The sequence below is a fragment of the Triturus cristatus genome, chromosome 6 (assembly GCF_964204655.1).
Source record: "Triturus cristatus chromosome 6, aTriCri1.1, whole genome shotgun sequence".
Taxonomy (NCBI): Eukaryota; Metazoa; Chordata; class Amphibia; order Caudata; family Salamandridae; genus Triturus; species Triturus cristatus.
In genome coordinates this window covers 189542430-189561569 of record NC_140589.1, presented here as the reverse complement: position 1 = coordinate 189561569, position 19140 = coordinate 189542430, and the positions used below count along the sequence as shown (strand labels likewise).

Genomic DNA, 19140 nt, shown 5'->3' with positions numbered 1-19140 from the left:
GGCATTTGCTTAAGGAGAGCTCACAGGCATCTTAACCAACAACCGGATATCTCACACCCATGATGTTCGGAACTACGGCTGTTGGCCCCATCACAATCAACATAGACTCATAGGGGCTGATTTACAAAGGTAAACTTACAGTTCTGTGAAAGTGTCCTACTTTTAGGTATTCACAAACTATGTGTGGAGTTTTACAACTCTGTATTCCCTATACTTATGAGTATGGAGTTCTACGCACCCAGAGACTCCTCAGTCGGGGTGGAGAAGTTCACACACCTAAGTACAGGGAGTGTGGAGCCTTAAAAACCCACACATAGTTTGTGAATACCTAAAAGACGTAAACGTACACAAAAATGCATGTTTACTTTTGTAAATCAGGCCTATAATGAGATCAAAAGACACACATCTCTGGGCATTCAGTACCAGAGACTCAGGATGTTTTAAACCCTGCCTTGGTAGCAGAAACCAGCCTCCTCAACTCCTCTAGAAGGAAACTTCTAAAAACAAACACTTTAAGCTGCCTTTCTGTTGAAGACCTAAGAACAAAAGGGCAGTGAATGATGAATACAAAATGTTGGTAGATTTTCCAGCACTTGTCTCGCTTGATTTAAACGCCGGGCAGATTTATGAGGTTTTGCCATAGGGAAGCGCAGCAGGCCTTCCTGCTGTGCTTCCCTATGGCAAAAGAAAAGGGCAGGGATGCACCGTATCTATAAAATGCGGCGCATTCCTGTCCTTTTCCCCTTCGCCGGCGCACAATGGGCTGCCTGCGCCAACGCAGGCACCTCTGCACCATGGTGCAAGGGTGCCTGCGTTGCGGAGATGAATATTTTTGTACAGGAAGGGAAACCTTTCTGTACAAAAATAATCACAAGAGGTTTTTCCTCCTTGTATGGGTGCTGCAGAATGCAGCACACATAGAAAAAGGAAAAACGAGGAGAAATAAAGATATTTCTCCCTGTTGCGCCTCCCTTACGCCTCCCCTGGGGAGGCGTAAGCTTTTGGCGCTGCCTCAGATTTACGATTTCTCATCAATCTGGGGCAGTGTCAAAAGGCCATGGGTGTTGCTGGGAACGCCCCCAGCAACACCCATTGCACACCCCTTTAACGCAGAACACTGCGTTAAAGGGACTGATATTTATGAGGCAGCATTAAGCCAAAAAAAGTGGCTCAGTGCTGCCTGATAAATATCACGCAGGCTTCTGCGCCACGGAACATCACAAAAAGTGACGTTCCGATGGCGCAACGGGCCTCATAAATCTGCCCCGCCGTTTCTTGATAATGTGCCCCAGAATCTCTTAGGGGCGGCGCTCATGATCCGCTCCTGGCCCCTGAACCGCAGCCGAGGGAGGTTTTCTGCTGTCGTTCCACACTATAGCTCGCCTTGCACCTGAATCTGTTTGGGTAAAATCCAATCACGGCAATTTTGCAGTGGATTTTTTTTTTTTTTTAAATCCTAGCTCGACACTGACATTTACATTTGCCTTTTTATGTTAGCCTGCCTGTGCTTGCTGAGGCATGCATGCGTACTGATGTGTGCCATGCACATGCCTGCATGTATAATGATGTGTGGTGACCATTTTTAATATACCATTCTGACAAGTCCTTTGTACCTGTAATGGTCACAGCAATCATTAAATATTATTTTTACAGATGAATACGGCCTAAAAACAAATTCGTGTGTGAAGTTTTCTTCTCATGTACTTCTATTGAGCCCCCCACACACCGTGCCGCGCTCTCTCATCGTGTCTTTCTCCCTGCCCCTTCAACATGCACTCGTCATCATATGTTTCTTAGGCACTGTGCTTTCCCATCCATGTGTTTCTCTCCCATTTGCTTTGTATTTCTCTCTCTGTCCGCTTGCTCCCTTCAACGCTTCGTGTTGCTCTCTTTTTCCGATTGCATCTCCTCCACACCCCTGCCATCTGTGCTGCCTCCCCCTCCCCCCCAGGTTGCTTACTTCCAACCCCCACCTCCCCAGGTTGCTTCCCCTTAACCGCCCTCCAAGTTGCTTCCCCCCCACCAATGCCCTTCTTCTCATTTCCTGTTGCTTCTGACCCCCACGTCACACCACTCTTCATTTTGTAGACGCATACATGCGTAGTGTACAACCTTACAAAATAATGACACGGCCTGTACAGCATGGCAAAGAATAATTGATAAAGTGAATAGGCCTCAAAGGCGCAACCTGTGGGCTGTGGCAATGCTTGTTTAACCCTGTTTCCTAAAATCCTGCAGTGGACAATTGGCAACATAGGCAATTCTTAAAATAGACTAGACCCATAAATAAATCTACACAAAAGTAAATGAAATGTTAGCATTCTGTATTTTACTCCTGTGAAAATATAATTTGTGCTATTTTTTGCATTTTTAGCATCAGTGCATAGATTTTGTTAAACGTCCCAGGCAGTAATGTAGTAATGTTGGTCATACACATTTTCAGTCAATTTACATCCCACTCATCCCCATGCTTATTAATCGTGCTTTAGTAGGCAGTCTTGCTAGGCATCCAGCATTCCCCTATCGACCATGTCAACACTAACTGCTTGAACCGAAACCTTGGCTCTGAAGATCAGCACTTTGCATGCATTTTGAAATACACACGCCTGTCTTTCCACCAAACCTTTCTAGTACACGAAACGACAGTGTTGGAGGTGGAAATGGATAAACGTTCATTACCACAAGAACGAAAACATTTAGAATAATGCCAGACATATGCCATAGTTAGCACTACATCAAAATCTGCACAAATACAGCAAGTGTTTTTATTTAAGTGCATCTATAGAGTAAAATAAGGTCTAACATACAAGTTCTAAGTACTGGAAAACAGGACAGGCAATACAATGTAAAGACATGAATGAACAAGTTGACATACTACACGAAAACTACAACATAATACATAAATAATAATCCTGTCAATCAACACAGGGCCTTGAAAGCACTGCCCACGGCACGTGCAGGTAGCAGGGCAGACACGCATCATGTCGTCTCCTGTACAACTTCCATCCCCATTTATGAATGTGTTGCAGTTGTCGTACTTATCTTGATAAGATCATGAATTTGCTGTAACATAATAAAAACAAGTATGTATTAATGCTGCCGACATACCTACTACAGAAATCCTTAAAGGAAGTGGTAGTCCATTAGCAGTGCTGGACAGCTTTCTCTTTGGAAAGTGTGTCAGACGGACTTGAGGATACTGTGGTCGATGGCGCCTATGCCTTCAGGTCCCTATATATTTCCAAGAAAGAGATACTTTTTTAAGCAGGACTGGTTCCTTTGAGGAACATGAGCTGCTTTGAAGAAAATGTTTCCCATTTGCAGTGCTTAATTTGAGCCGGTGGATTCCGGGTGCTCGGCACGGCACTTAATTGGTTTCGGTGCTCGGCGCTGGCACTTATTTTTCAACACTGTATTTACGACAGTCTTCCACATGGTGGCACTGCTCTACTAATTTAGAGATGAGCAGAACAACAGTTGTTTATGAATGAAATATACATTAAACATTACTTACACCTGCCTCCCCAGACATTCCTTCAGCCTTGGGGATCTGCAATAATCGGAACTGTCGCACTTGCAGGCGAGAGAGATGGTGAGTAGTTGTTTTGGTACCTTCATTGACAGCGATGAGGGGGGTGTGGGGGATGGGTGCAACTTGCAATGGCCTCCTGGTCCGTGCCCTGGCACTTATCTTACAAATTAAGCACTGCCCATTTGGGTATGCAGACACTGGCATGGTGGTCTGCTGTTCTTTGCAGGCCACCATCACTTTGTTTCTAGCTATCAAAGGGCAACACAACCTACTGATATTCCTTAGGCAGGTCATTCTGCATTCTTGTGCAACTATTGATTTTTACATCAGTACATAGACCGCATCATAGATTTAGAGAGAAGCACTAACATGTTGGTGAGTAAGTTGCCAATTGTGGCCAGTCGCTTTTTACACCAGGCCCCATTGTTTTCATTATAAAAGTACTAATATATATAAACCCATTTTAATCATGCATGTCCCATGCACATTAATAACCAAAAAACCACATACTCGCAGTTTATAAAAATCCCAATTTTGCTATAGCACAATTTACATAGCAATAATCAATTCATGTTTAAAACTCATAGCAAACTGTGATATGGCCTTGGAATTTGTCATCAGCTCACCTGTCAATAAAATACCTTAGGCATCCTCCTTGCTCATATCCTCTGTATCTTTTAAACAAAGGCTAATAAACCCTGACATGATTCGCAAAGACTGCCATATTATAAGACTCTCTGATGACAAACCGCTGTCTGTTCTTAATTTATAACTGTAGGTGGTATCTACCAACCTTCCCTTCCCAAACAGGCATATCCTAAAACTGTCTCAGGGAACAGGCAGAAATGTTTTCACTATAAAGAAACATCTATGACTGTGTACCTAAATGTTTGTGTTTTGTAATTATATGTTCCAAATTCCAATTAGTTTTTTTTAGTTAATTTGACCGTAACATTAAAAAACGATTTCTTTTCTTATTTTATGATATTTTTCTTTGCATTTCCTGTCTTTCTTTCCTTTCAGAAAATGTAGGTAATTGGAGCAACTCCCAACACTCTACTACAGTTACCTATATCGACCTTCAAGTTGTAAAATAAATGTGCAGACAAGTGTAGGTAATATTTGGAAATATTTACAACGATCCACCTGAGTGCGCGTGCACACACCTCATTTGTACTGTATTTCTCTACACACTCTCCTAACACACTCCTGATGTTTTTGACAAGTGAAACATAACAGAAAGCATGACAATGTTTAGGTTGCATCGCCATGCATATAATGTTTTCCCTTATATCACCGACTTACCTCCGTTGTTCAACATATGGAAACAGAGTTCAACTAGCTTAAGTATAAATTACTCCCATTTACAGATGTAAATTAGGTTTGAGTTTGTAAATACTCTTTCTATATCAGGTGACTCACTCATAAGGACAACAATTCACCAGTGATCTTGTAATCACGATTTGAAAAAAACACATACCAAGACTTTTCTATTTGCTTTAAATATAACCTAGGTATATATGCAACTCCATAATAGAGACATTCATAATTGCTTCCCTAATCTCTTGTTAATTCTATATATGTTGCAGGTGTGTTTGTGTCTTCACCTTACTTTTGTGACTAGCAGTGTTCACTTTGTGAAAGTCATGAGAAAGAGAGGGCAAAGAAGTCTGACTGATTAAGTGAGGATGCCATAAGGTTCGTCATGTATGCCTATTTCTTTGTGGCATTATCATCCATTACACGGCAGTTACTTCTTAACCCCATTTCTGGAATATACTATGGTTAACAATAGATAAGGATAAGATATACACAAACCCTGCTGCCTGGGGAAGGGTATAGAGGATTGCGATGAAGCACAGACGTACAGGTATGAAGAGAGTTATAGTTTGAATAAAATCAAATCTGCAGAGCAAAAGTCAGAAGGGGCCTGCTCCCTGCCAAAGTGGCGGGCGGGCCGGAGGAGCTAGGGTTGGGGTCTTGGAGACAAAAAATAAAAATTAAATAGAATAACTGAACGCTGCCGCCGCTCGCAACATTGCACTCTTCCACTTTTCTTCTGGGCACAGGCTCCCAGACTGCACTGCGGCCAATCATGATGCTGCATGAAAGCAGCGTCAGGATTGGCCTGAGAGCTGTCAACTTGCACTCCCAGGCAGTCTGGGAGCCTGTGTCTGCTCTCCCTAGCCCCAGCCACGCAGCTGGGGCTGGTGAGAGCTTCAGTGCGCATGACGGTTTGGCCAGCCTGAGACGGCTGGCCAAACCGTCATGCGCAATGTAACAGTGTCCACCACTCCGCCACCAGCAGTGTCATCTCCCTGGGTCCTCCCCAAAGACTCATCAGAGTCCTGGGGGTAAGTCCTGGGGGATTAAAATAAAACAATAATAAAAGGAGTTTAAAACCTGTTTTATTATTGTTTTATTTGAGGGTGGTGGCAAGGTGGTGGCACTCCTCCGCCCTAATCGAGGGGCCGCCACCGGCAAAAGTTCATTGTTTAAAAGTTGTAAGCAAGGCAATGGTGAGGTGAGTGCACGAGTTATGAATTGAAAGTGGGGTTTAATCAAATATAAGGCCAGCTGCAGAATCAGGAGCAGCTTCAAGGGCAGCAGGTTGTTATTTAATCATGCTGTGAGAATAGTGTTCCCAGAGTTAACCCCCCTGAAGAGCACCAGTCTACGGTTACAATTAATAATACTCGTCTTTATGTTCGTGGATGAATGGTTTGAACCCCTTATAGCAGATTTATCTGGAAGAGTGAATAACTGTAAATATTGTAGGTGTACATATAGTGCTTGAGCTTAGAGTTAATAAAGGAACCTAGGGGCCATATGTATGAACGCATTTTCCCATCGAGACAGAATGGGTAAAACCCTTTGATATACAGAGATTTGCTACACAGAATGGTGGTCAGAGTGCTATCCAGGACTTTGAAAGAGCTCAAACAAGACTGAACTGGGGTGTCACACTGAGTGATTCAGTTTTTAGTGGGCTAAGTTTAAGGTGATGGAGAGACATCTCGGCATGGATGTTTCAAGGGTAGCGAGAAGAAGAGAGAAGTTATAATTCCTAGCGATAAGCGCACCATCAAATCATTAGAAAGTCCTAATGTATTGGTAAATTATTCAAAAGTTGAGGTCCAAATTGTGCTCAAGTTGATTCAAGTGTATTCATACCATATACATTCCAAATTCTAATCAAGTTACCTCAGATAGCCATTAAACTAATAAATCATGCTGCCAACATGTGTTTAGTTTCAGAAAATATATGGTCTATAGGAACTTCATATGGTCTTCGTTAAAATCAGTATCCAGCATTTAGTATTCTCCTTTTAGAGGCCATGGATTGAGATCAATTATATATAAAAAAGTATTGCTCCGAAATATCTGGAGTTGCCATGCCTTAATTGGGCATTGCCCCCATATGTCACACTCAACACATGCTTTGTGTTCAGAAGAAATATGTTGAACTGAGAATAACCCTTTAAACAAACTTGCCTGTCACAAGCATATTTGTGATGGGTTATGCCAGAATGGTGTAAGAGGGATTCAAGAGATGTGTGTTAAAGGTTAAATAAAGTGTAAAACTGAGACCAGTCATTATCTTGCTTTAAAGTAACATATACATGTGTTGTTGCCAGGCTGAGCATGCTTAGAAACATATTTACATTTTCAGCAACAAGTGTGGAACTTAATTTTTGATGCATTAAAATTGAATACAAAGGAGCTAGATTCACATAAACTGTTGACATTTACCCCCATATATTTTTATTTTAAATTTACAACAATTTCCACAATTTTCAAGATTTCCTTGATTTCAATGAGTGCACATCCGAAATCTAAGCAAGCTATGGATTTCCATGCATATTCCCAAACCTTTTCCCATTAGTTTTCCACAGCACTGAAAATTCACCTTGCTCATTTGTAGATTTTACTTTTTCTACATATAGAAATCATTTTTCCAGGTGTAAATAACCCTTTTCCTATCCCCCTTTAAGAAGGGAGGTGATTGTCAATTGTCGAGTCCCAAACTGTACACTCAATGCAGTATGTTTTAGGACTAAATATAAAACACACTGGAGTCCATGCTAGTATAACTGCTGAAATTGTGAAGATTAGATGTGTGGAAACTCTGACTATAATTTATAAAGGTGGAGATAGGTCAGTACTAGAAAACTATAGACTTATATCCTTGCTTGATAACAAAGCTAAATACTTTGCCTCACTACTCCTGCAAAATTTGGCAACCTGGGCAAAAGATGACAAGATAATACCACTAAATCAAATAGACTTCAGCCAGAGGTTAGGCACCTCCAAGAACATCTTACCGCTCTCCCTTGTCATGGATCACAGTTGTGGAATCATACAAATCTCTATCTTTGTTTTATGGACTTAGGAGCTGCTATTGATAGCATAATATGTGAAAATCCATAGGTAAAGTAAGCTAGCTGTGAAATACCACCACTGTAATCACCACTGTAATTTAAACAGATACAAATTGTGTATACCATCACATGGATAAGGTTAAATGTCTGCAGTGGGACATGTCTCTCAAGTACAAATTGACATGTACACAGACTTGAAACAGGGATGCGTGTTGGCACCAACATTTTTTAATCTCCACCTAGTGGACTTGACTTTACAATGGGATATGTTCAGCTCACATGCCCCAAGACTGGGAACATTCCAATTGTCAAGCTTCCTTTATGCTGACAATCTGATCTTAATAACTAAAACCAAAATTCGTTTCCAAAAACTGATTGACACCCTGACATTATACACTCATGAAAACAGCCTAGAAATAAATCTGGCCAAGACCAAGGCAATGGCAGAGGGTAACAGGAAACAAAATACATCAAAATGGAACATATGAGGTATTCAGACTGACACAGTGAGGGAATGTAAGTATCTAGGGGTCCTATTTGATAATTAATGTTTGTTCCCCAAACATTTATATCAGCTTGGAACTAAAGGCTTGGCATTAACGGCAACTTTTCAAAAACTATACTTATCACTGGTGAGACCATCACTTCTCCCAATGTTAAATGCTTTGTCTGTAAAACTGTTACCAACATTGACATACAGTAATGAGGCACTCTGTGGGTTGGATGCCAAGGTTTTGGACATAATAGTAAACAAAACATGCAGATATATCTCCCTTTTCAAAAATGCATCACTGGCACAGATAAAAATGAAGTTTGGCCTCACAAAACAAGCTGAAGCCAGGCAGTGCTCATTTGTGAAAGGATGCTACAAGTTTAAAAACTCAATGGAGAAATCATTACATCAGCATTTATGGCGTGAAATAAGTAAAGCGACACCAAACTCATGCGCGAGAAGATACCTGAAACAGTCACTGGCAAATTTAAACCTTGCAGCACTCTGGGAACTTCAGTGTACCGTCCCATTTTCGAAGAAGCTTCTGAAGAAGGTGATGGCATTGCAATCCTTGCTTGAAGATGAAACCACCTTCTCAAGGTGATGTCACACTTAGATGCTAATACAGAACTATAAGGAACTGGTAACGCAACCATTCTTTGAAAGCAGGGTTCCCTATTTACTTTATAGGAAAAGGGCCCTTTCTTAAGGGCCACCCAAATGTTTGGCCTTCCTCCTATTTTTCTGACCTCCTTCTTGTTGGCTTATAACTCTGAGCACTTTACCACTGCTAACCAGTGCGAAAGTGCTTGTGCTCTCTTTAAACATAGTAGCATTGGCTCATACCCAATTGGCATTGAAATTTATTATAAGTTCAGAGTGGACCCAGGGCGTGTAAATTAAATGCTACTAGTGGGCCTAAAGCACTGCTTGTGCCACCCACTTAATTAGCCCCCTAACCATGTCTCAGGCCTAAACCTTCCCTTTCTATACATATATAAGTCGCCCCTAAGTTAGGCCCTGCAAGACCTGTAGGGCATGGTGCAATGTATTTAAAAGGCATAACATGTACTTTTGGGTTTTACATGTCTTGGTAGTGAAACACTCCCAGTTTCAGTTTTCACTAGTGTGAGGCCTATCTCTCGCATATGAGAACATTGGGATTACCTTATTTCCTTTTTTAAGTGTATTTTCCAACTGTGCAGAGATATACTTTTCAAGTTTGGTGTCACTGGACTCACAATTTAAAATCAAAATATATGGTGAAGTTGGATTTTAAATTACAATTTAGCAAATGCCACCTTTAGAAAGTTGGCATTTACTCACTTTAGCCATTGGTGCCTGCTGCCTGCCTTTGTTTAGTCTGGGTTGGGTGACAGCTGGGCTTTGTGTATTCCCTGCGAGGCCAAATGGTACCAACTTAGTCCTGGACCCTTGGAAGTGAGTCCTAAAGTGTTTCTACATCCAGAACTCATGCATCCGTAACCGCCGCATCTTTGCCTTTGCATGAGTCGAAATCAGCATATTATCATTGCTGCATAGAGTGGCCTCGGCGCATCACCTTTGGATCTAGCACCTCGTCTTCGGAATCGACGCTTTACCTCTTGTGGAAGCAACAGCTTCTCATCGCATTCAGATTTAGCACCTCGTACTAAGGACTAATGCATAAATGCAGTTGTGTGGCGAAAATTGATGCATCCACTGCATGGCTCGACACCGGCACATATCTCCGGCTGCACCTCACATCTTTGGTGACGGCGATGCATCCTAGAAGAAGTAGCCTTAAGGCTAGAGCGGTCGACCTTGAAGTGGGGAAACCGGGTTCGAGTCTCATCAACGGCGCTCAACATCCTGTTATTCTGGGTAAATCACTTAATCTCTCCGTGCCTAAAAAAAATGAATGTGTCCTTGTGTAACAAAACTGGTGCTATGTAAAGGGCTCTGATACCCGATATCTTCGGGTCAAGTTCGCACTATATAAAACTCTAAATAATTCTTTTTTCCAAAAGGCACTTTGGTTCAGCGGGCCCAAGTGTGTCACAGTATCAAACTTAGATGAATTAATGGTACAATACATATATTTTTCTTTTATTTTTTTTGTGTGATGCTAAATGTGGGTTTGAATCACCAGTCTTATACTTTGCTATGCTGCTGAATATATTTCTCTTTTCTTTTTTTTTTTTGAGTGATGCTAAATGTGGGTTTGAGTCACCAGTCTTATACTTTGCTATGCTGCTGCTGTGAAAATGCAGTGTGTCTTCATATTTCAATAACATCATTTACACCTACGATTTTCGTAACATGACTCTTTTTGGGACTCACACTGCATGGTAGAGGATATTCATCATGGAAATGAAAGTAATATGTTTCCATGTGCACGCCTAACTTTTAATATCAGCAGTCCGAACTGTAGGGTTTGGGTAAAAGTAGAACTGTACCTTAACTTTCTTCTTGGCTTCCTTATAGAAAAATATGATTTTTTTTTTAAAATCTCTTTTCCTCTCCGGTTACTCAAATTAAGAATGCAAATTAGATGTGAACAGTCCTTTGGAATGTTTATTAATACTGACAAATGTAACAATTTGTGGGTAATAATCACCTTCCCAATGGACACACTATACCTCTCCCCACGGTCCTCTACACAATGGTCACCCTTGTCCCCGTGGTCACCTTACTAGTGGACACACCCTAGCTTTACGCTAGGTTACCTTCCCAATGGACATACCCTACATCTCCCTAGGTCACCTTCGCAGTGGACGCACCCTAGCTCTCTGCCAGCGCACCTTCCCAAAGGGCACACTTTAGCCCTCCAATATGTCACCTTCCCACTGGACACACCATAGCCCTTCGCTGGTAAAGTCATGTTGCAAACCTTAACCCTTCTTCTAAGAAAACATGATGATGCGTTTCCCATGGCCATGTGTGGAATATAGGGCTTCAGGCACAAATCATCCTCCTAGCTTGATTCTCTGAATTTTTTTTGCACTCCTAACTGTAACTTACAAACACATTTTTCCTGTTAAGTGGGGCAGGTACGAGAAACTGACTGCAGATAAAATCCCTAAGAATTACTGTATAATTCTCTGTAGAGGAACTGACTACAGACCACATTCCTGAACCTTATTACATAAGAACCAAGGGGCATACTTATCAAAGGCAACAAGCAAGAGGACGCAGAGCAATGCAAAACCTAGAATGAGATTTACCAAGCCATGCAAGGCTTTGCAAATCTGGTGTAATGCAAGGAAGCTGTTGTGCATTCCTTTGACTCAGGGAGGTGTTCTGTGGGTGGCGCATGGGTGCTCCAAAGCATCCACCCATGATTTTTGGTACATTCCCAGATTAACCATAGGTGGTAGAGAGGCATAAGGAGGAGAAATGTCTTTATTCCCCTTGCTTTTTCCTCTTTCATTGTGTGCTGCATTCTGCAGCACACACAAAAAGAGGAAAATGCCTCAGAGGGTTTTTTTGTGTGCAGAAAGGTGTTCCTTCCTGTACAAAAACAATCCTGCCTGCGGCACAGGCACCCTTGCACCCGGGTGCACGGGTGCCTGCATTGGCAGACACTCGTGCACCACTCACAGAGGGAAAGAACAGGAATGCACCACCTCTTGATAGATATGGCACTTTCCTGCCCTCTCCCTTTCATGAATCATGGCACAGCAAGGTGTCTTACTGCACTGTGTTGTGTAAAAACAAAAGATGAATATGGCCCCAAATATTCTTTGTAGAGGAACTGACTGCAGATCGAATCCCTGAGTACTATTTTACAAGAAACAAATATTCTATGTAGAGAAAAGTGCTGGTTATATTATGAAAGGAACATGGCGCTTTAGCAAAAATAAGTACAATCTTCAATCACTAAAATAAAGCTTATTTTGATACTTACTACAAAGTTTGTTGTCACATGCTTGAGGACAGTCACCACATGATTTTCCCTTCTTATATGGTGTGCCAAGCATATTTTTGGTATTTCCCCTGATAATAGAAATATAGAAGAATAAGATGATGCAATATTATTTTAAATTGGTTTCAAATTTGAAGCAGTATGTACCACATAATCTACATTTACATTAGTTGTATTGTTCACAAAGTTTATCTTGCTATAGTCCACTTACACAGAGGCTGTTATTCCTGTTCACACATCGAAATCCTATGGCCCTATACTATCTATTGTACAGCCAGCAGACATTTTCAGCTTCCATGGTAACATTGGTCGAACTAAGTTATTAAAGAACTAAAGTTGTTTTATAGAGCAGAACCTGTCCTACTGATTAGGATAATTTTGAATTGTAACTGTTAAGAAATTGGGTTTCTAGTTGGCAGAGGTATGCATCCAGTCCAAACAGGAACCACAATCTTAGACAGGGTAAGTCACCACATACCCTAAATGATCCTGTGCTCACCCTCTGGTAGCTTGGCTCATTGCTGTCAGGCTTAATGTAAGAGGCAATGTGTAAAGTATTTGTGCTTCACTTCAAGCAGTAACAAAGTGAAAACACCACAAAAAGACTCCACACTAGTTTGGAAAAACAGAGTATATTTCTATGAACAAATCATGGGCACAATGACAAAAATCCAATAATTAAAACCGATATTATGAATTTTTGAAGATTAATTGTAGTACTTAGAAAGTTTAAAGCATCAATGAGGGCTATCAGGTTGCATTTTACTGGGGTAAATCCTAACGTTCAGGCTGACCGCAATGGAGTGTAGGTTGGATATAGGGACCAGCCTTGGCCCACTGAAAAAGTATGTGAATGCATCACTGACACCGTGGGGAGCTAAGGAGGTGATGCGTTGTCGTCAATCCTAACTATGGAAGAAACACGTTGGTTCCGAGCTGCACAAAGTTGAGGATGTGTCTGGAATTGCGGTGATGTGTTGAGCAGTCAGTGAAGTGATGACTTCGATCATCATAGTTGCAGTAATGCATCGGCGTCGATGGAGGCACGCCAGTTCCAAAAGGCGCAATGGCATTGAGCTGTAGTCAAAGCGATGTGCTCAATCTTTGTAGCCACCAAGATGCTTCGGCATTGATGGAGGTGCATTTCGTTTGGTCTGTGCAATGACATTGATGCATTGATTTTTGCTGTTGCAGAATTTTATACCCACTTCCAAAGGCACAGGACTGGATTGGTGCCACTTGGCAGGGTAAGACTTACAGCAAGCAAGGTACTTTTGCAGGTTGATGAAAAGTCTTCCATGTCCCTGGGACTTAGAACAGGGTGCAAGCCAGCAAGCCCTTGGAGTCACACTGGGTTCAAGTGAGATTGGTCCAGTCCTTCCTCAGCAGGGCAGGGACTAGCAGGGCAGCACAGCAAAAAAGCAGTTCTTCCAGAGCAGCAGTCTAGCAGAGTAGCAGTCATTGGAAGCAGCAAAGAGGTCCTTCCTCCTGACAGAGTTCTTCACAGCTTCAGTATTGTACTGATTTGTATATATACCCAGTTGTGCTTTTGAAGTGGGGTTGACTTCAAAGCGGGGCATTGATGTGCACAGAGGTCCTCCGTCCCCAGCTTTGGCTCCAGACTCACTCCAGGGGGTTATGCAGCCCTTTGTGGGTGACAGGACACAACTTATTTAGGTATGTCTGCTCCTCCTTCTCATCCATCTCGCTGTGAATGGCCATTTAGTCACACCTAAGCTTTGTGTGTGGCTGTCTAGAGGAAATGACAACGTCCAGCTGTCACCCACTCCAGATGTGTATTGGAGACAGGCTGCAGGCCCACAGGGCTAAGAGCATAAAAATGCCATCTTTCTAAAAGTGACATTTTTAGAAGGATAATGATAAATTAGACATTACCAGTAAACAGGATTTATCATTACCATTTCAGTAATATGGCATGTCTACTCCTTCTCAATCAGAAATGACACCTTCTAAATTGTAATAAGGAATTCCCAATTTCAACCTATAAAATGGGTGGGGCTCACAGTGGTGACAAATAATGTTGGAAGTTTTTCACTACCAGCACATGTAAAACTTAAGGGTACCTGTTCTACATTTTGATTACATAGCACCCTGCCCTATGGGATACCTAGGACCTACTTACAAATGTAATAAATAGGGAGTTTAAGGCTTGGCAAGGGTTTGAAATACCAAGTCGACAGGACGGTGTAAACTACACACACAGAATAATACTGAACAGGATTTGCTGCTACAGAGCAGTGCGTAGCAGGAGCTACTGTGAAGTCAGGCCGACACGTGATGCATCTTAAGGGGTCAACTGGCAGATAGGTCTCAGTCTTTTGCTGGTTCTTCTGGCACTTTTGGTGATTTTTTTTAAGTCCCAAGTTTTAAGGTTAGGCAGGAGCAGCACATATAACAGCACTTCCAGGGGTCCAGGAACCGGGAGGGAGGCAACATTTGGCGGTTATGACTCACACAAACAAAGGACAAGTGCAGAGTAGAGGGACTCTGGAACTTATGTCAAATGGCTCACAGAGGAGACCAGCCAAGTAGTCCTTAGAGTCACTTCTGCTGGTCCTGAGTTTAAGGAGATGATTCAGCTCTCCTTCAATCAGCAAGGCAGGAATTGGGGAGCAAGGCAGCCCTCAAGTTGCACAGCAGTTCTTTGGTAGCAGCAGGGCTGTCCTCTGGGGTAAAAGGCAGGCCTCAAGCAGCAGGGTTGTTCTCTGGGGCACAAGGAAGTCCCTCTGTAGTCTTCCACATATCCAGGAACGTACAGAAGAGTGGCTCAGAAGGACCAATATGTGTACGTGGTTCCAGCCATTGTAGTGGGATAACTTCCTCTTCTACCCAAACAATTGGTCCTAGAAAGATCTTTCCCACCCATGCCAAGACTCAAATAAGTCTGGGGTAACAAAAGACTAGTGTGAGGTTTCTTTACATATGTGCTGGAGGCAGCTGTTTGAAGTGTATGTGGAACAGGGGACAGCAGGCAGGTTGTCCCATCCTACAAACATTTAGTCCCCTTTTCTCTCACTGTTTTTAAGGAATACACAAAGTCCAACAGCAGATTCATTCATAGTCATGTGACCCAGAAAACAGGCAGAAGAGACAAATTGTTAGGACAAGGAAATGTCAACTTTCTAAAATTACCATTGTCAGAATTGTGAATTGAACTGCGACTTTACAAAAAAAGAGGATATTAAATTACAGTTCATTTGAGTTTAAACATGAGATCCCTATCTGCTCAAAAGTTAACACTTATTAAATGTAATAAGGTAAATCAATGTTATCCAATGGGAGAGCTAGGCATTGGAGTAGTAAAAAACAAGTTTGGGGTTTTTTAACTACCAGGACATGTAAAACCTAAGAACAAGTCCTAATTGTTACACACAATGCACCTTTCCCTGTGGTCTTTTATGGCCAGACTTAGGGGTGACTCATATGTATTAAAAAGGATGGTTTATGCCTGGTGAAAGTTTTATTTTGCCAGCTCGCATTGGCAGTTTGAAGCAATACTACAAGCTGAAATGGCAGGCCTGAAACCTGTTATGAAGAGCTACTTTAGCGGGTGACAGAATTAGTGGTCAATTTACAGGTCCTGGGTACATGTAGTACCGTACAATAGGGACATACCAGTACATTATATGTGTCAATCAGCAGTAGGCCACTTTTATTATGTTTTAGGGAGAGTGCACAAGAACGCTAGCACGGGTTAGTAGTGGTAAAGTGTATAGAGCCCAAAAGCAATCAAAAACAAATTCATAAAAAGGAGGGGTGGCAAAACAAAATGGTGCTATAACTATTGGTTCTCTCTGAGCACTTTCTGCTTTTTGTTTCCCAAGGAGGAAAGGAGGGGCTATCTTTGAAGGAGTAGCATACAGGACTGCTCCAGTTCTGCTTCCGGGGTGAAACAATAGACTCATTTGCTGTTCGGGTCTGGATCCTGCTGCTTGTTGCCTCGGAAGCATCTCAGGTGGCAGGAATGGCTGGACTGACTAGACGAGGGCTTTGCTGGTAGTGGCTCCTCTGCGCCAGACTGAGTGTTGAGCGTGCTCCAGGTGCAGTGATGGCACCTTAAAATGCAACAGGTGTCCGTGATCTGGCTGAAACAGCTGCTTCAGGACCTCAAATTGCTGTGCAGTCCCATCTAAGGCAGGACCGCACCAGCAGTGGAACTGCAGCCAAGAAAGTTGAGCCTAAACCCAGAAAAGGAGCAGACGGACTGTCTGGCATGGTGTGGAGGAAGCATATTGGTCAGCACACTCTATCACGGGGGCTACAAGAGGCAGGGTCGCAGCTGCAAATATCAATCACTGAGCTCTTTTTCATGGTCCCCACATCAGGTAACTTGCATGCCCCGCCGCAGTCAAGAAAGAAGGCGGCACCACTAGGGGGGTGGAGCTTGAGGTCACTCAAAAGAATGATGTTGCAGCTGAACACCATGGTCTTGCACCCGCCGAAGGTACATCTGGAGATCCAACTTAGCATTTAATGACTGGTCCCCAGAATATGTGGGGGACCGCAGGACACAGTATCCAGGAGGTGATGGGAACGCTGCAGGTCAATGGCAAGCAAGGAGCAATTGGGTTGTGTGTGGTTGATCAGGAGGCCATGATTGAGCTGGGTTTGTTAGGGACCTCCATCGGCCTGTGGTCCTAAATGAGAGGCCTTCGGGGGCTCAACTACAGGAGAGTACAATTATCTTCAGTGCCCCCTCAAGGTTACAAATGCTGAAGAAATCTTAGGCAGCATTCAAAATAGTAATGCATTTGATCCGAGCAGCAATAATTTGGTCAAGCACTTGGTGTATGGCACAGGACGAGATAAAAGTTTGGACTACTACTATAATGGAGGAGATAATGTTTTCCCACTCACTGAAGGTTCAGAATCCCCATGTCTTAGCCCTAGCCCCAATGACTCTGATGATTACTTTTTTTTTATCTGCCTCAGGGGCCAGCGAGAGCAGTCCTTCTGAAGAATCAAATTCCAAATTCAAGCGACTACAACGGCATGAGAAATCAAAAGAAAGGATTCACACCTCTCTAATGGGAAATGGGTCTCCGTGGGCAACAGCTTTGAAATGGGACTACTCGACCACACAGTAGTTATATGCTGAATCTCATGGTTCTGAGGTGGCTTTACCCACAGTGGAAAAGAGCTAGCTGACACCCACAGAGAAAACAGAAGAGCCCTCATTGAGGATTATTTTACAGTTCTATTAAAATAGCATCAGCCAGAGACTCGACCTGACAGTTGTAGGGCTCGGCTTGCAACTAAGACATTGGAAGATGCACTAAAGAAAGTCACCTGTATTGAGATTAGAGAAAGGATTACATAGTCGAAGAGACTGCTCTTGGGGTACTCAAGGGCCAGGTGGAATCTAAGGAGTCTCAAATCTCTGATATAATGTAGAAAAATGAGGACTTCAAGAACCATGAAAAGGTGGAATAATGTCAGCTTTGTCAGTCTGGCAGGAGGGATAGAAGGCAATAACCCTCGGGCGGTCATGTTGGATCTTGTCAAAGGTGCATTCCCTGAGCTGTCTTCATGGAATTGGGAGTTGGAGGGAAACAGCCATTACAACTCATGCATTACAATGCATGCTTTTACCTTGCATGCCGTTACAATGCAAATGGCTTGTTGCAGGGGGTATAAGGGGCTGGATTTAATTCCAACACCTTCCCTACTGTTGCACACACTGGAGTTGGAATAGTGAATTATACTATTCCAACATCCAGCGCACCCCCGACAGCAAGTGGGGGTAAAAATGTGCATTGTAACAGCATGAGGGGTAAAAGCATGTGTCATACCATCATACAACCGAGTTGGAGGTGCAAAGGGTACACTAATTTTCTTTGATGCTCAAATAATAGGGCCACTCGACAGGAGAGAGTGCTGATGGACCTAGAGATGCGCTTTTGAACTTTGGGGACTATTTAATAGGGCAAGCACTTTTTGAGAAATTCCTCCCCTGATGCCTGGCACAGTTTCAATAGACAGTCTGTTTTTGTACACCCAGATTCCTGCCATATTACAGTTGAGTGTAGATGAAGGCTAAGGCAGCTCATAAAACCATATTTGTTGACCGATCTGGATTTATGAAGGACTGGTCTTTCAAGAGAGGTTTGCTTGTTGTTGATGCAGATTATATTGCCCACATGAATCCCTGGATCCCTGCATTTTTTAAATCTGAAGAGAGGGAGAGCCCCAATTGGAGTAGCATGAAATGCTTTGAAAGCTGGTGTAAGCAGTGAAACCCACAGGTTCAGCTTAAATCGTCAGAAACTACAGCATTTGCTTATTAGGGAGTTATATTGGAAGCTCAGGGTGACTGAGGCTCACCTTACGACTATGGTTTCAACCGGGGATGATCCTGAAATGGCCCAGTATCAGTTAACCTTAGTTAAGGCCAAGATTAATGAAATGACTGCAAACAGAATAGCAGTAAAGAAATATCTGAAATGAAGACAGGAATGCTATGAATACAGCGATCGAGTAGGACATCTCCTCGCAGTGCCTACTAGGCAAAAAGTGACTGCTGGGCAGGAATTATCAGGACAACAGGGTAACAGATTCCGAAGGGATCCATGACGTGTTCCAGGGGTATTATCAAAGGCTTTATTGGGCTCGGGCTAATAGAGGAGGAAAGTCATTGGCAATATCTGGACTCTATACCTCTCGACAGAATCATCCTTCAAGATTGGGGTCCTCTACAATACATCTATTACCATGGATGAAATCCAGGTGGTGCTCAAGGATCTTCCATCTGGGATGGCCAAGGGGGCTGACAAGATCCTGCTCAAATCTTTTAAGGTATTTTTTT

The 19140-nt window shown here is 42.7% G+C and overlaps 1 protein-coding gene across 1 annotated transcript in view; it reads right to left on the bottom strand.

The window, feature by feature from the left end:
* Positions 1-2724: 2724 nt before the first annotated feature.
* LOC146816612 (cysteine-rich venom protein LEI1-like) overlaps positions 2725-19140 on the bottom strand; it is a 193494-nt gene continuing 177078 nt past the window's right edge. Inside the window, exons 10-11 of the mRNA XM_085610487.1 lie at positions 12297-12385; positions 2725-3063 (exon numbers count right to left, since the gene is read on the bottom strand). Of these exons, the coding sequence (XP_085466613.1) occupies positions 3013-3063; positions 12297-12385 (140 nt within the window). The 3' untranslated portion in view covers positions 2725-3012. The remainder of the gene's footprint in view (positions 3064-12296; positions 12386-19140) is intronic.